This window comes from Manacus candei, unplaced genomic scaffold (genome assembly GCF_025592945.1).
Source record: "Manacus candei isolate 608988 ecotype Guabito, Panama unplaced genomic scaffold, ASM2559294v1 h1tg000028l, whole genome shotgun sequence".
Taxonomy (NCBI): Eukaryota; Metazoa; Chordata; class Aves; order Passeriformes; family Pipridae; genus Manacus; species Manacus candei.
The window spans coordinates 9,169,400-9,183,267 of NW_026138076.1; the positions used below are offsets into that span (position 1 = coordinate 9,169,400).

The 13,868-nt window shown below is 37.7% G+C and overlaps 1 protein-coding gene across 2 annotated transcripts in view; it reads right to left on the reverse strand.

Moving 5' to 3' along the window:
* CORIN (corin, serine peptidase) overlaps positions 1–13,868 on the reverse strand; it is a 119,814-nt gene that overhangs the window by 82,260 nt on the left and 23,686 nt on the right. For both annotated transcript variants that reach the window (XM_051789944.1, XM_051789943.1), the window contains exon 3: positions 13,000–13,452. In XM_051789944.1, the coding sequence (XP_051645904.1) occupies positions 13,000–13,452 (453 nt within the window). The remainder of the gene's footprint in view (positions 1–12,999; positions 13,453–13,868) is intronic.

The following is a 13,868-nucleotide window of genomic DNA, read 5'->3' on the forward strand; positions in this document are numbered from 1 at the left end:
GTGTCTGAATGATTCTTGCCATCTATTGGAGACCCCTACTGTCTCCTTCCCAGAGTATCTCTTATTCTGGATGCAGTGGAAATTACTCTTCATAAGATATAACTTCCCATGTCATTACATTTCCTTTCATATTCCATCTTTATCTTCTCTTCAGTTTCTGTATTACAATGTCAGCTTCTTGCTGTAATTTCAACAATCCTGTATTGTCAATGCACCTCTTATTTTCACATACAGTTTGTATATTCCTATTTATATACTTTCTCCCCTACCCAAGACATAACAATCATTACTTCTAATGAATACATACTACCTTTCAATCATGACTGCAATTTACCCTTCAACACAACTCACCTTGCTTGTGTTTCTTTGCTATTTTCTGCTACTTGGATTTCATCCAACTTTTCTTCACTTAAAGGCTTATGGTTTAGGTAAGATTTTTAAAACTCATTTACACAAGAATTTTAAAAATATTTATGAGGGTATAAGCTATTTAGATACAAACCATTTGAGCCTATTTTAAAATTTATAGTAACTGGAGGCTTTTTTTGCATTATTATCTTAGTTCTGAAAAACCATTATAGTTTTACGTCACGTGGTTCTATTTTTTTCCCTCATGGAATGCTGAAACACTGAGGTCACAGACACTGCCGATGTCCTTTTATCTAAATAACAAATTGAACACTTGTTTTAATCAGAGTACCTAGTCACGCTTCCAAAATTAAATCTATCTAAATGAGAGGATTACATTTGTTTTATAAGCAGCTCAAAATTATAGATGTTAATGAAAGTATTACAAATAAAAAGAGTGTTCTTAACTTTATTTTCCTGCATATTTTGAATCACTAAACTGAATATTTGAGAAAGACATATCAAGATTTAACATCTTTCATTGGCTATCCAAAATGAGACATCCATTTCTAAAAGGCACTGAACATTCACAATGCACAAAGTAAACTGAAGCATCCTGTAATTAGAGGTGAACTATTCTAATAAGCATTAGTTGGATGCCTCAAATCAGAGGTCACAAGTTTGGGAAAAGTTGCAGAGCATCTCTGTCAGACCATGGGTGATTAAGGGAATTCTTAAGTTTAGTGCTGTTCTCAAGATCCTGATAGAAGAAACTGCTTAAAACTCTTCATATCCTTGGATGTGGGGATAAAAGGTAGGCATAGACTACACAGACAATTTTTTCAGAACTACTGAGTACCAGCAGACCCTTTTCAAATCAAAAGGGGAGGTAGGTGCCAACTGCTTTTTCTAAAAGCAATGACTTTTGCTTATTTGGAATTTCAGTCTTGAAGCTAGACACCTTCTCTACTGAGAGCATCTTTCAAGCATGAGCTGAAGTGCTTTCTGAATAGAGATGAGTTGAGCATATGCTCAAGTGTTGTTCTCAATAGTTGACTTCTATTTTTAAATGTGCCACTCTCTTGACTTCTGTAGTTCCTTGAGATTTAATGTGAGCCAAGACACATTGTCACCATAATACTGGAAAAATAAAAAGCTTGCTAAAGAGACATTTGTAAATGAAGCAGGTTTCAAATTCCTCGTGGACAGGGAAGTGCAGCGAAAGACATTGAAGTAACATGTTGAACAAAGAAAAGCTCAACACTGTCTATTCATTTCTGGTTCCTGCCAGGATTCTCTTCAATTGCACATATTCCTTCTGTACCTATTGAGGTGTATTTGCATAAAATCAAAACATCAAACTTTCACTCAAGCTGACGCCTAAAAAGGAACATAAGGTACGTAATACATCATCTGCCTTTGATTAGGTCAAAACTTCTGATAGAAAAACAGACACCATTCACTTCTGCAACTGTATTTTGTGGTATCTAGATAGGAGTAATTTTAATAATTATTCCATGCACAAAAAAGAATTCGTAGTTAATAAGAAGGTTATAAAATGCAAACTCATGGTTCAAAATCTCTTATTTCTTATGGTTTCTTCACTGATGTACACCATTTTCCATTGTCTTACAACTAAAACACAGGTGCTCTTACACAACTAAAGCATTCCTTTATTATATTTTCACTTTCTAAAAAAAACCCAGCATAAAATCTGTAGTTTCAAGATTAAAATTAATCTCTAGTTTTTAAAGATGGAAATTTACTAGGGAGTAAATTATTCTACAACTATGTTTTCCTAACCTGATGCCAGCTACTGCCACACAGCCTATTTGCCAAAAGAAGTCGCAAGATCAGCATTCACTTTGTTGCTAACTCCCTCTTATATCTGCTCTCTGTTAAAAAAAAACCTCGGTAAAACTATAGGGGGCTGCTTTATCACAGTCAAATTTTGTAACATCCACATAGAAACTGAGTCATTGGTGACAGAATCATCACTTCCTTGACACATCTTCTTTCCTTTGCAACCAACGAACTATCTAATTGTACCATGGAAATAGAGAGCTCATACCTAAAAGTATCCACTAAGCACTCAGGAAGTGAAGGAAAAGACAAAGGGAATACTTAATGTCACATTGTGTTGTAAAAGCACAATATTGCAATCAACTATCAACAGTAAGGTCCTCATTTCTAATAGCCTCTCTCGACAAGATTAAAATATCCTTGAGGAGTTAACAAGTATTTCTGTCTCAAGAGCGCTACCAAATGTAAAAAGAAGCTCCTCTTTGACGTGCAAAAAATAAACATTTCTCCTTTGCTAGAACGGAGATCCTCTATAGTATACTGCAAAAGAGAAACATGAATTAAAAAGTACTTAAGTAAGGTGATAAGGGGCATAAATGATCCTGCACATTTTGGGAAATCTGGTTTATCAGAAGCAATTTACATATGAAATGTAATGTCTTGATCCCTAAAGAAAGGCTTAACAGGAGTGCATTTATACAGCTTTAATACAGCACAGACATACTCTCAAGAGAAGCAGTATTAAGTTTGTTACATTTACATGTGGGTAGACATTTGACAAACTCATTTCTCCTGAGGGCTCACATTCAGGTTTCAGTAACAGTAACGGCAGCTTAAAGATACAAGCAAGGTACTGTCGAGTAAGTTTCTAACAGAGGTCATGACTTTTCTTAGGTCAATTGACACAGACAGAAAAACATTTCACAAGACAACTGAAGCAATGGCGCAATACTGCTTCCTCTCCACCATGTGCGCTTGCCATTCTCTTTGAAACAACTTTTGTGCCAAACCACCCAGGGAGGTTAACTCAGCCAGCGTTAGAGCCAAGTCAGCTCATTGAGCAGACAACAAATACCTGGGGAGATGCAGGGAAGATGGAAACAAGCTTTTGAACAGCAAATTCCATCTGTGGATCTGAAATAGAAGTCAGACACCAGGACTAGCTGAAAACAATTTCTCTGCATTTAATTTCTTTCAGCTAATGAATTATACAATTTGAAAGAAATGAGTCACTGTCAACTTGCCCTTGTGCTCCACAGGTACCAAAGGCAGAGGTGATAAGGCTACTAACCACCTGCAGTAGAGAGAAAAAAAATTCATTATCTCCCAGGTCACAGAGAGGGGATTAGCCATGAGGGGAATACAACTCATATTTTAGATCAGAGTTGAAGTGTTATCTACTTATTTTTTTAAGGCAATCTGCACCAGCTGCTACAGAGTAGAACACCACACCCTGTCTGCCCCAGACAATTCTTGCTCAGAGCATGTCATAAATTCTAACTCAGTTATTCTCCTGACCAAAGAACATTGCAAAAGGCTGGACGTTTCACCAAATCACCTCATTTTTTGGAGCTCCACTTCTTTCAGCAAGTTGCTTCCAGACACTGCTCTTCTTGGCTGAAGCACATACTTCTTTAATCCCTTGGGCAGGCATAGCTGAGAGCAGGTAAGCTGAAGAGCCAGAGCTGAGGCTGAACACCTACCCACCATGAGGTGCAAGCTGGCCTGTGTTCTAGATCTGGTGTTATGATTAGTCATTTCCTAATTACAGGATTCTTTAGTGAAATTGGAGACATATTTCTAAGAATCTACCATTAAATAAATAAAAGACATATACTGAAATTAATTTCAGGATTAGATCTATCCTTAAAAGCTACTTTCCATGGCATACTAAGTTTTTGCTATTGTTTTGAAACATGTGCATGACTTTAGCACTCTTGATAGGCTTTGTAAAAAAAAAAAAGGGATTAAAAAATGGTAGATTTCACCAGACTCAGGCAGGTATCCAGATGTTTCTGGTTGATTGTTTCTGTGGGTTTTTCTAACAAATGTGTTTTCAATAAGTGAAAATGAATGCTAGCTTGATTTAATTATTTAAACATTTAATTATGTACCAATACTGCTATGGTCAAAACAAAAAAAACAAAACACAGTCCTTTGTAAAAGACTTGAAATACTTTAGGTTACAAATAGATCAGCACAGAAATAGGCTGTGCCCGAACCATCCCAGTTGTCTCTGGTTAATTACCTTTCTAGAACAGCCACGTTACTCTTCTGATCTATTTAGTAAGAAATTAGGCTCCTTTTTTCCAAGTGTATCTCGCAATGGTAACTATACCCACCTCAGTTTCAGACATAACTAACACAGCAAACCCCTCCCTGTGAAATCTATTTGGAAACTATGAGGAGAATACAGCACCGCACTACAAAGTGCAACATTGCAAGTACACACAACCTATGCTTTGCGACCTGAAGCTTTCTGCTTGGCAGTTTGCAGGGGAAGCTTAAGATCTGAGTGTTGGTCTTCAAAGCCCTGGCTAACTAAGGACTGATCGGTCTAACAAATTGATTGTTTCCCCTATGGAAAATACGCACAACTATATTTTTCAGAGGTATGTAGGTACTTGTTTCATTACAGCATAGCCATTGTCTGTAAAGGAGCATTTGCATTAGCCAGAAATACTGCAGCTTAGATCTTCTGAATTTGCTAGCACATTTGGCAAAATATATGTGGCACAACATGAGATACAACTTTCTTGACAATTTCTTCATTCAACTGCTACTGACTCTCCTGTTTGCATCACTGGAATTTTCTTTTGAGCACTGCATTTTTAAAATATTCAGTGATGGCCTAATTCTTTTTCTACCACTAGAATCCAAATACTTCTGTTCACAGACAAGCCTAGCTGGCTACATTAATGAGCTATTCTTTAGAGTTCCAGTTGCACTATTTGTTCTGTGAACAAGGAAGAATTCGGACAAACTTTAACAGCCTGAGCAGTTCGAGGTAAAAATGACCCTGTTTTTTAATGTGTAAAAGGAAAGTGTTTAAGAGTTTAACACGATTAACTTTCTTACAACTGTGCGTCAGTTCAGGTTGCATTAAAATCTCATGAACATTATGCCTTCAAGTTGCGTGTGCAAACTGAGATTTTTAAATCCTTGTACCTCAACTGCTCTTCGCAGAATGGTAAGTCCATTTATTTCTTTCACGTAAATCCACTAATAAATATTGATACCTTCCTTCAGTTCTCTCATAGCTCATTGTTTAACTGCCTGTGTCAGTTAGAGAGAAACTACAAGTTTTCCCGTGAAAATTAGGATTAAATTACATCAAATACCAATAAAAAAGTTGTAATGTTAAACTTTTTTCGACCATGCAAATGCTCACGTTCTACTCCCAATTTTTTTATACTTTAGAATCATAGAAGTATTGATAGAGAGAGTCCTTTGGAGGTTTCTAGCCAACTTGCTGCTCCAAGTGACATTGCCACCAGCATATTGTCATCCATGACTTTGAGTCTTGGAAACACCCTAAGTATAGGGATCCCACAGCCCCTACAGGCAACAGGTTCTACACTAGCAAACTGGTGAAAAAGATTTTCCTAATTTCTAGTATGAATTTCTGCTATTTTATTTCATTGAAGAGTATAATTTTTTTAATTATCAATCATAATAAAGGTGAGAAAGACAGATTTTGTGTATGGATTAGTAGCTAAATTAATCTTTAACTGTATTTGGATATTTATCACTTTCTCAAATTCCCATTCCCACAACAATTTCAAGCCATGGTATTAATTATGTTGTTTTTGAATTTCACATGATTGCAAAAGAAGACAGTGATTGTAAATCACTTTCTGTTGTATCAATGCTTTGACCTTCCAATATTTGGACAAGAGTTTAAAACTTACTGTTTTTATTAATGATGGCTCTGTACCCCCACCTGGCTGCACTCTATCTATTATAATCCATAACAGACCATGCAGAAGCCTAAAACAGATCAGCTTTAATCAACTATAAAGTCACATGCTGCTACCAGGTGTAAGGTATACCTTTGGGAACTAAGTGATCAGTCACAATATAGAACAAAACATGTATTAACATCATCTTTTCGTTGAAATGACCACACAAATACTTTTTTAAATAGTTACAGACAAGCTGATGGGTCTGAAACAAAAGTCAGTGGCTGCAATTCTCAAACAATTATCTTGTTTCATCCTTCCCATTCCTGAAAGTTTCACTCCAGGTGAAGCATTTGACATCTTGTTTAGCCTCTTGGTCAGTCTGTGGTTCAATATGACAACAAACATCTGCTTAAGATGCAAGCAACAAAGTGTAAAACCCCATAACAGATGTATAAAAGGCATAAAGCTGAAAGTCTTCCATTTTTTAAAGTTTTAAAAGTACATACATCCATACCATTATGGTAATGAAAAATGGCTCTATACTCTATATAGTGAATAATGGGGTTTAGGTATCTTTTGGATTTCAGCTAATACATCTTGTATGTCAGAAGCCTAATGGTTTTCTTGTCAAGCTATGCCCATGCTTCATAAGAAACAACAATGGAAAAACAGGCAAACTGATGAAAACCAGGTTCTGGCTATTGAATTTAGTGAAAATTCACCATGTGTTTCTCTTCTAAGTCATTCATTTTTCCATGTTAAATACAATTATAATTTTAAATTTCTGCTAGAGAGGAAAAGCAAAATAGTTTTAGTGATTATTTTGACTAGTGAAAAAATGTATTTTTAAATGAGGACTGTATTGCCAGAATTTTAGAGCAGCTTTTTTCACTTTCTTTAATTTTAACAGAAAACGTAGGTATAAGTGAGATAAAGAAACAGAAGCTATTGCTGGAAAACACTCTCAAGCATGAACTCAAGCACCAACAAAATTAATAGTTACCATATCAGTCTACTTATGCTTGCATTTGCATGAAAAAAATACAGTTGAGTGGCTAAACTTCTGGTCTGACACTTAGGTCTGCTCATGCTCTTCTATGCCATTCTGAAAAACCAAAACCATTTTCCCTTCCAGAGAAAATCATGTTTTAACAACATTTTGAATTTTTTTTTTGAGGACAAGAATACCCCCAAAAATCTACCATGGGTCTGTTGTTACTATTGCTCCTATATAATTGGGCCTATTCCAACTTTTATGAGTAATTATACATAAATTGAGCTAAAAGACAAAGTGATTTATCAGATCACTGCTGGAAATACTGCGGATTAGAAGGCCACAAACCTATGGACTGACTTTGGATGCAGTTACTGGATACCTTAGCTTCAGTAGATAAAAATGTCTTTAGTATGAGCAGTACAAGGCAGGGAAAGAGAGGAATAGAATTTCTTGTTGTCACTTGTGACATACCATGTCCAGCTATCCTCACAGTGGTTTTCATATCACTCTTTCCTACCAAACAAAAAGCTGGGCCAGATTAGTTCTTTGTAGATTCTAATAGTGGCAGAAAACCAAACAGAAAGCAAGAAATGCTGGGTAGAGATAAAGATATTTATTTCATGTATGAATTGAACATAGTTAAATGACAATACAGAGGATTAGGATAACCTCTAGACTGAGCAGGGGACTGCAAATAAATTACGTTGCCCAGTTTCAAACGTGTGGTTGAAACATGAAAAGACCCAAGGTTACTCTGCATAATAAGAATATTTGTTATTTAGGAAAAAAGTAACAGATGCAAGCAAGGAAACATAAACGCCTAACAAGTCCTCTGATACACTGCCTCGCTTTTGCGAAGACACTTTTCCATTTCATTCTTCCAAGAAACCGTTTAGGGCTCTGGGAGGGGTTTCACCCTCCCGACACTTGTGCAAGTGCAGGGAGGAGCTGAGCAGGAACCCACCCACGTTCATTTGGCATGCGCGCCTTTTCCTAACTCTGTCAAGCACATTCAAAATAACCCATAGATGAAAAAAGCCATAGATGGAAAAAAACTTGTCCCTTGTTTCCGTCCACCTTGCTCTTTACTCCGTTCTTTTCCTAATGAAATGCCTAAGAGGTGTAGTGCTCTCCCTGGAGTCCCCAGAACACCCCGGGGTTGTGCAGCCGGGCTGCTCCTCAGATGAAAGCCTCTGCAGGCCACCTCTTCTGCGACCAGCGCCACCGCCCACTAACACACGGGGCTGCCGGCCCGTCCTTCTCCGCAGCCGCCCATTCCCGGCCTCTCCCAGCAGGCGAGGCCGGTGTCCGCGTTTCCCCCCGGAGAAAGCAGGGCGTTTCCTCTGCCCTGCTCCCAGGGCCGCTCCCGGGGCCGCTCCCGGGGCCGCTCCCGGGGCCGCTCCAGGGGCCGCTCCCGGCCGCGCTCCGGCCCCGCGGGGCTCGGCACCCGCGGCAGCGGCGCCCTCTCGTGGCGGCGGCGGCGGAGCGGCGGGAGAAGCGGCACAAGAGAATAAAGGGATGTTAAATATACATAGGCACGTGTACACTGGTGAGTGTGGGAAACAAAATCACCTCTTGTCCCAGTGCGTATTCCTAGATGTTTTTCTAGAAAGAATGTCAACTCTTGCTCGCTCTTCTCCTTCCTGTCCCCTCAAATTTGCAGTATTACAGAACAGGGTGTCTGCTTTACTGCCTAACTGCAGTCTGCTTTCGTTTCAAAGAGAAAGAAGTGTCAATGAAGTTGTGCTAATGCTTATCATGGAAAAACATCCTTTATTCTTTACGATAATTACTATTTAATGTGGGGTTTTTTTCTGCTAAGCATTGACTGACAGATGAACAGAATATACTGCATATACTTCTAAATTGCAAGAATAAACGCTACTAAACCTATTGATTCACCTAAGACTCCCTTCCTGATGTTTTTGCTATCAGAAAACTCTCCAATGGACCATTCTCATGACCGAGGACCACGGCCCATGCCTTCAGAAAACATTTAAACAGGAACTCACACAAAATCAAATGCCTCAACAGAAAAAACATATTTCTTCACTTGCTTTCCAACAGAGAGGTAACATAGGATACACTTAACTCAGAAGCTGGTCTTTGATAGAGGCCAGCATTATATTTCCAAGAAAAATTCTAATAATATTGGGCAAATATAAGGAACAAACATCTAGGAGTATAACAACAACTTCTGGCAATGTAAAATCTTGAGCCTTCACAAGTCAGAGGTTGCCACTGGACTATTGTGTCTAAAAGCACCATTAGACCAACCAGTCATGAGGTTCTCCAAGTATTTTCATACTTTCAGGTTTTCTCATCATCCTGTGGCAAAGAGTTCCATGCTGTTTCCTTTTTCTTTTTTTTAACTTACTGTCTGATAGAAAAAAAAAAAAAAGGGCAAGTCCTGGTATAATAAAAACAGTGAGTAACTGTTCTGTTTCACCAAGACACACTCGAAATGGTATGAATGTCTACCACAGTCACTTATTCCTAAGCCAGCTGTTTTCCAGAAGGAAAACAGTGTCTTCCTCCTATGTAGTTCCTCCCCACATCTAAGTCATTCCACGTCTCTACTGGTCTACTTGGCTGCTATTTGCCTTTTTTGATTCTACTATTATCTTTCTGAAGTTATACAGTGATGTAGTGAGATTTTCTGTTTTGTCCTTTGTAGACTTGATGACAATGCCTAACACCATTTGCCTTCTTGACAGTCGTGGAGCCAGAATGCTGACTGCAGCAAACCATCAGGTCCCTTTTCTGGTGGCAACACTAGCTGAGAGTCCAAGAGGGTATTCAATAGAGCTAGCGTTGTTCCCCACTCTCCAGCATTCTTTTGCATCTATCAGCACAAAGTCATCTGCACATTTTATCAGTCACTGTCTCCCTATGAGACCTTTATGTGATTCCCAACTATTCATTTTAGACAGACAAATCTGTATTAGCAGAAAAGTTACTTCACTATTCACTGTTTTGCCTGATCAGAAAACACTGTCTGTAAGACTCCATCAGTAGCCCTCTTCACTCTGGAGCCTAACCACTGATTCTTAATTTTCCTCCTGTCTCTTAATGAACATGTAGTGTGTGAGAAGAGTGTCTTTAAGACTTCTCAGTGATGACTGTTGTTAACAGCATTTTGAAAAGATAAGTATGTTGTATTAACCAGCATTTTCACTGACTCCTCTCTAATAAATGTGTGAGGCATTGCTTTCCCTGGAAAAATGAAAATAAACTTCTTCATCTCTTCCTTTTTCTATCATTCATTCCTATTTACCCACTAACCTACTCTTTACTAGAATTTCTGCCAAAGAACTTCCTTCTGCTTCAAGGACTTTTTAAATAATTGATGTCATATGTGCTAAATTTCATTCCTCTCCAGTTAGTAACTCAGCAGTGTCTTACTTGTGTTATTTTGAAGTCTTGACTGAATACCACATGGTCACAATGCTGATAATTCCTCTAATTAATGTCTTTTATTGAAGCTGTGGTTCACCAGTAAAGCAAATCCAGTGCTAGGGATACTAGTATCAGACCAAAAACATAACAGCCACAGGAATGTCAGTCCAAATGTGTTCAGAGAATTTTGTCTGGTTGGCCTTGCACTGGCAGTCTCTGTTCATTTGTCTTTCGACATCCTGTATAAAATCAGCATAAAGTCCAAGTTATTCATGCTTACTAAATCAACAGAAATGCATTCACCTCCCCACATTTGAACCAGATGAAATTTGTACTGATGGATGACTTGCTAGTGTGCATTCATGACAGAACATCAGCCTCACACTTCATTTAGAGGTTAATTTCCTTATGAGATACACTTAGAAAGCTCAAATCTCTGTTTTACATGGGTTCAAAAGTGATTACATCAGTTCATGGGAGAATGCTTATCGGGACTCACTGGAATCTGCTGCCATGTAATGCTGAAATGTCTCAGTATGCTAGACCTAGTTTATTCTTCTTCAGGCATGTGCCAATGTTCACAGTTGGATTCAGACACTAAGCAAGAGAGACTTAATTTGATCTACTACTACCATTCCTATGTGATCTTTAAGTTTCACTTGTCCCAAAAAAATCATTTTTACTCCAACAGACTATTCCAGTTTTGCTATGAGATGAGGTTTATATCTCGTCTCCCAATTATACCTCATCTCCCTCCACATTAGAATACATAAGAACTTCCTATAGACATTAGACCACCTTCTCTGTTACTTTACGGTTCTCTCCAAGAAGCAAAGCTTAGTGGGAAAAGAGAGATCAAAGAGACCAAAGATGAATATAAGGAGTTAATTTACAAAGGCCAGGACAAGAAAGGTAGTGAGGGGTACTATGTGCTAGTCAAAATCCCCTGCTTTTTAGTCCTCTATGCCTTGGACAGCCATGGTAACACATAATTACTCTAAGATCAAATTCTTCTGGATCCCTAATATACATATTTGTATGTATGTGTGCATGCATATATATATGTATATATATACACAAACATATTTTTATGTATCTACACACAAAATTAAGCTAACATCCACATGAATACAGATAAGCAAAAATCTTGTAGGTGGAATCAAAGACTGAGAGGTTATTGATTAGTAGCATACTAATTCCTGATGTTTCTGATAGGCAGAGAAAAACTTAGCTACAAGTATCTCAGTTTGGGATGTTTGTTGGTTGGTTGTTGTTTTCTGGTTTTTTAAGAAACCTGTGGTATTTCAAATTTGTCTTTGAAAAGCTTTCATTCTTTTCTCTTTACACAGAAGAAACTACCTCACAATAGAATTCCAAGTAGTCACACTGACTGAATATACATGCAGTCATAATGCTGTTGGAATGTAGTGAACATATCAAAATAGAACACGTACTTAGAAAGTCCTTCATAGGCTAAAAGTGCCTGTCTATATAATACCAAACCCCAAATATTTGAAAGGTTAGAAATCCAGGCCAAAGGCTGTCCTAAACCACTGCAGCACTGTAGCACCTTGCGTCAGCATTGTAGGAGGGAAAAATATCACGTCCCATACATGTCCATATGCTATTATGTATGCACACATCTCAAAAGAGTTCCTTCCAACACAATAAGATAAGGGAAAAGGGGTTTATACTGTTACATCTACCTAAAATAGGTATCTCATTTATGATGATGAAAATATCTGTGGTGTAGCTCACTATGCGTTGTTGCTGTTCCTGGGCACAATCATAACTAGCCAAGTTGCCAAAAGAAGTAAATAAATGAATCATTAATGGGATTCAAGTGTGCATTTATATATACTTGCTCTGGGGTGCAGGGAGAGAAAAAGAGATAAATCTGTATAAGAAACATCACTTAGGAAAACAGAACCTACAGAAAGCCTGCACCATTCAAATGGCCTGTGAAGTCACTACAGTCTAGGGGAAAGAAGAAACAACTGACAAATTAGTGATTTACAATAAGGTTGTTTTTTTAAAAGCTAATTTTGGAGTAAGAAACTAACATATCACTGTAACACTTTCAAAAGTAATATTTCCTGTGTAACAGGTTTTAAAAAAAGAAAGTCTCATTGCAAAGTTTTCCCTACTTTTACTTCACTTGAGAAAGAACAAGGAAAAGACAAAACTGAACTATTTCCCAACTTTTATCTGCCACATACATAGTTCTAAAGAAACAGAAAATTCAACCTACAAACTTAATACAGCCTGCAATAACTCATTTTCAGCCTTGGCAAGCATTAATTATTACCACCATTTGAAAAATGTATTGTAATTTTTCATACATGAAAGAATTTACTGCATCTTCCTCAACAGGTCGATCAAATGCTCTGATAAGAAACCACTGGCTTGCAACATGTAATGTGCATGACAAATTATCAAAAGGGACACATGCTTTAGAACTCACAGGAACACACTGGAAAGCATGCCAACAGTATGCTCTGTAGTTTTTGAGTCAGAATTATGGAGCCAAATGAAAGGTAAACTTACTTTTTTTCTGATACATTTTTTGTGATGCAGACGGACGGGTAGGACTTAATACTGGTGGAGTGGTCATCCTCTCTATGTTGTTAAAGGATGCATCTGTAGACCACAAAGTCACCTCCTCTGCAGTGGCAAACAGCTGGGTGTTGTCTTCAGAGCCCTCTGACAAAGCAGCATCATTTGTAGGCTGACGACTGAGCACTGTGGCTTGAGTTGGGAGACCAAATGAATTTTCCTGGAAAGACTCTCTAAACATGTTTGAGTTCTTGTTCATTTGGTCAATGTGGGATAAAAGTGTGGTGGTCCAGGAAGAAGGCTGTGTGCTGAGATCCATTGTGAGATCAGTCTTGGAACTGTTTTCAATCATGTTTGGCAGAAGATCATCATATGTTTCGAAGTCACCATTAACTGTGATAACCTCAGTTCCATTGGAATAAAAGCATGTTTTTTCTAACACCCCTAGAAGAAAGGAAAAAAGCACCAAAATTACCATCCATCACCTGGAAGAACAAGTGTTACCAATCTGTTTTGGCAGGTTAATAATAAATATAATGACACAGATTTGAAAGTAACATTTATTTCCAAGTTAAAGATAACTAAATTTAAGAATGTAGCAAGAAAATAATAGTAGCACATAAAACAAAAGCTATGGCTACTGCAGGATAAATAAAGAAACAAATGGTTCCACGAGCTTCAAATATTTTAACCTTACTTATAGTCATTTAGTTATAGAACTCTTACACATTTAAAACTATAGAGTGCAATTTCAAGTAGCTCTAATGTGCTTTCATTCTATTATAGTGTTAACAAGACTGACAATACTATTTTTTTCTCTTTTTAAATTGAATCATCTCTTGTTTTCATAGTGTCAACAT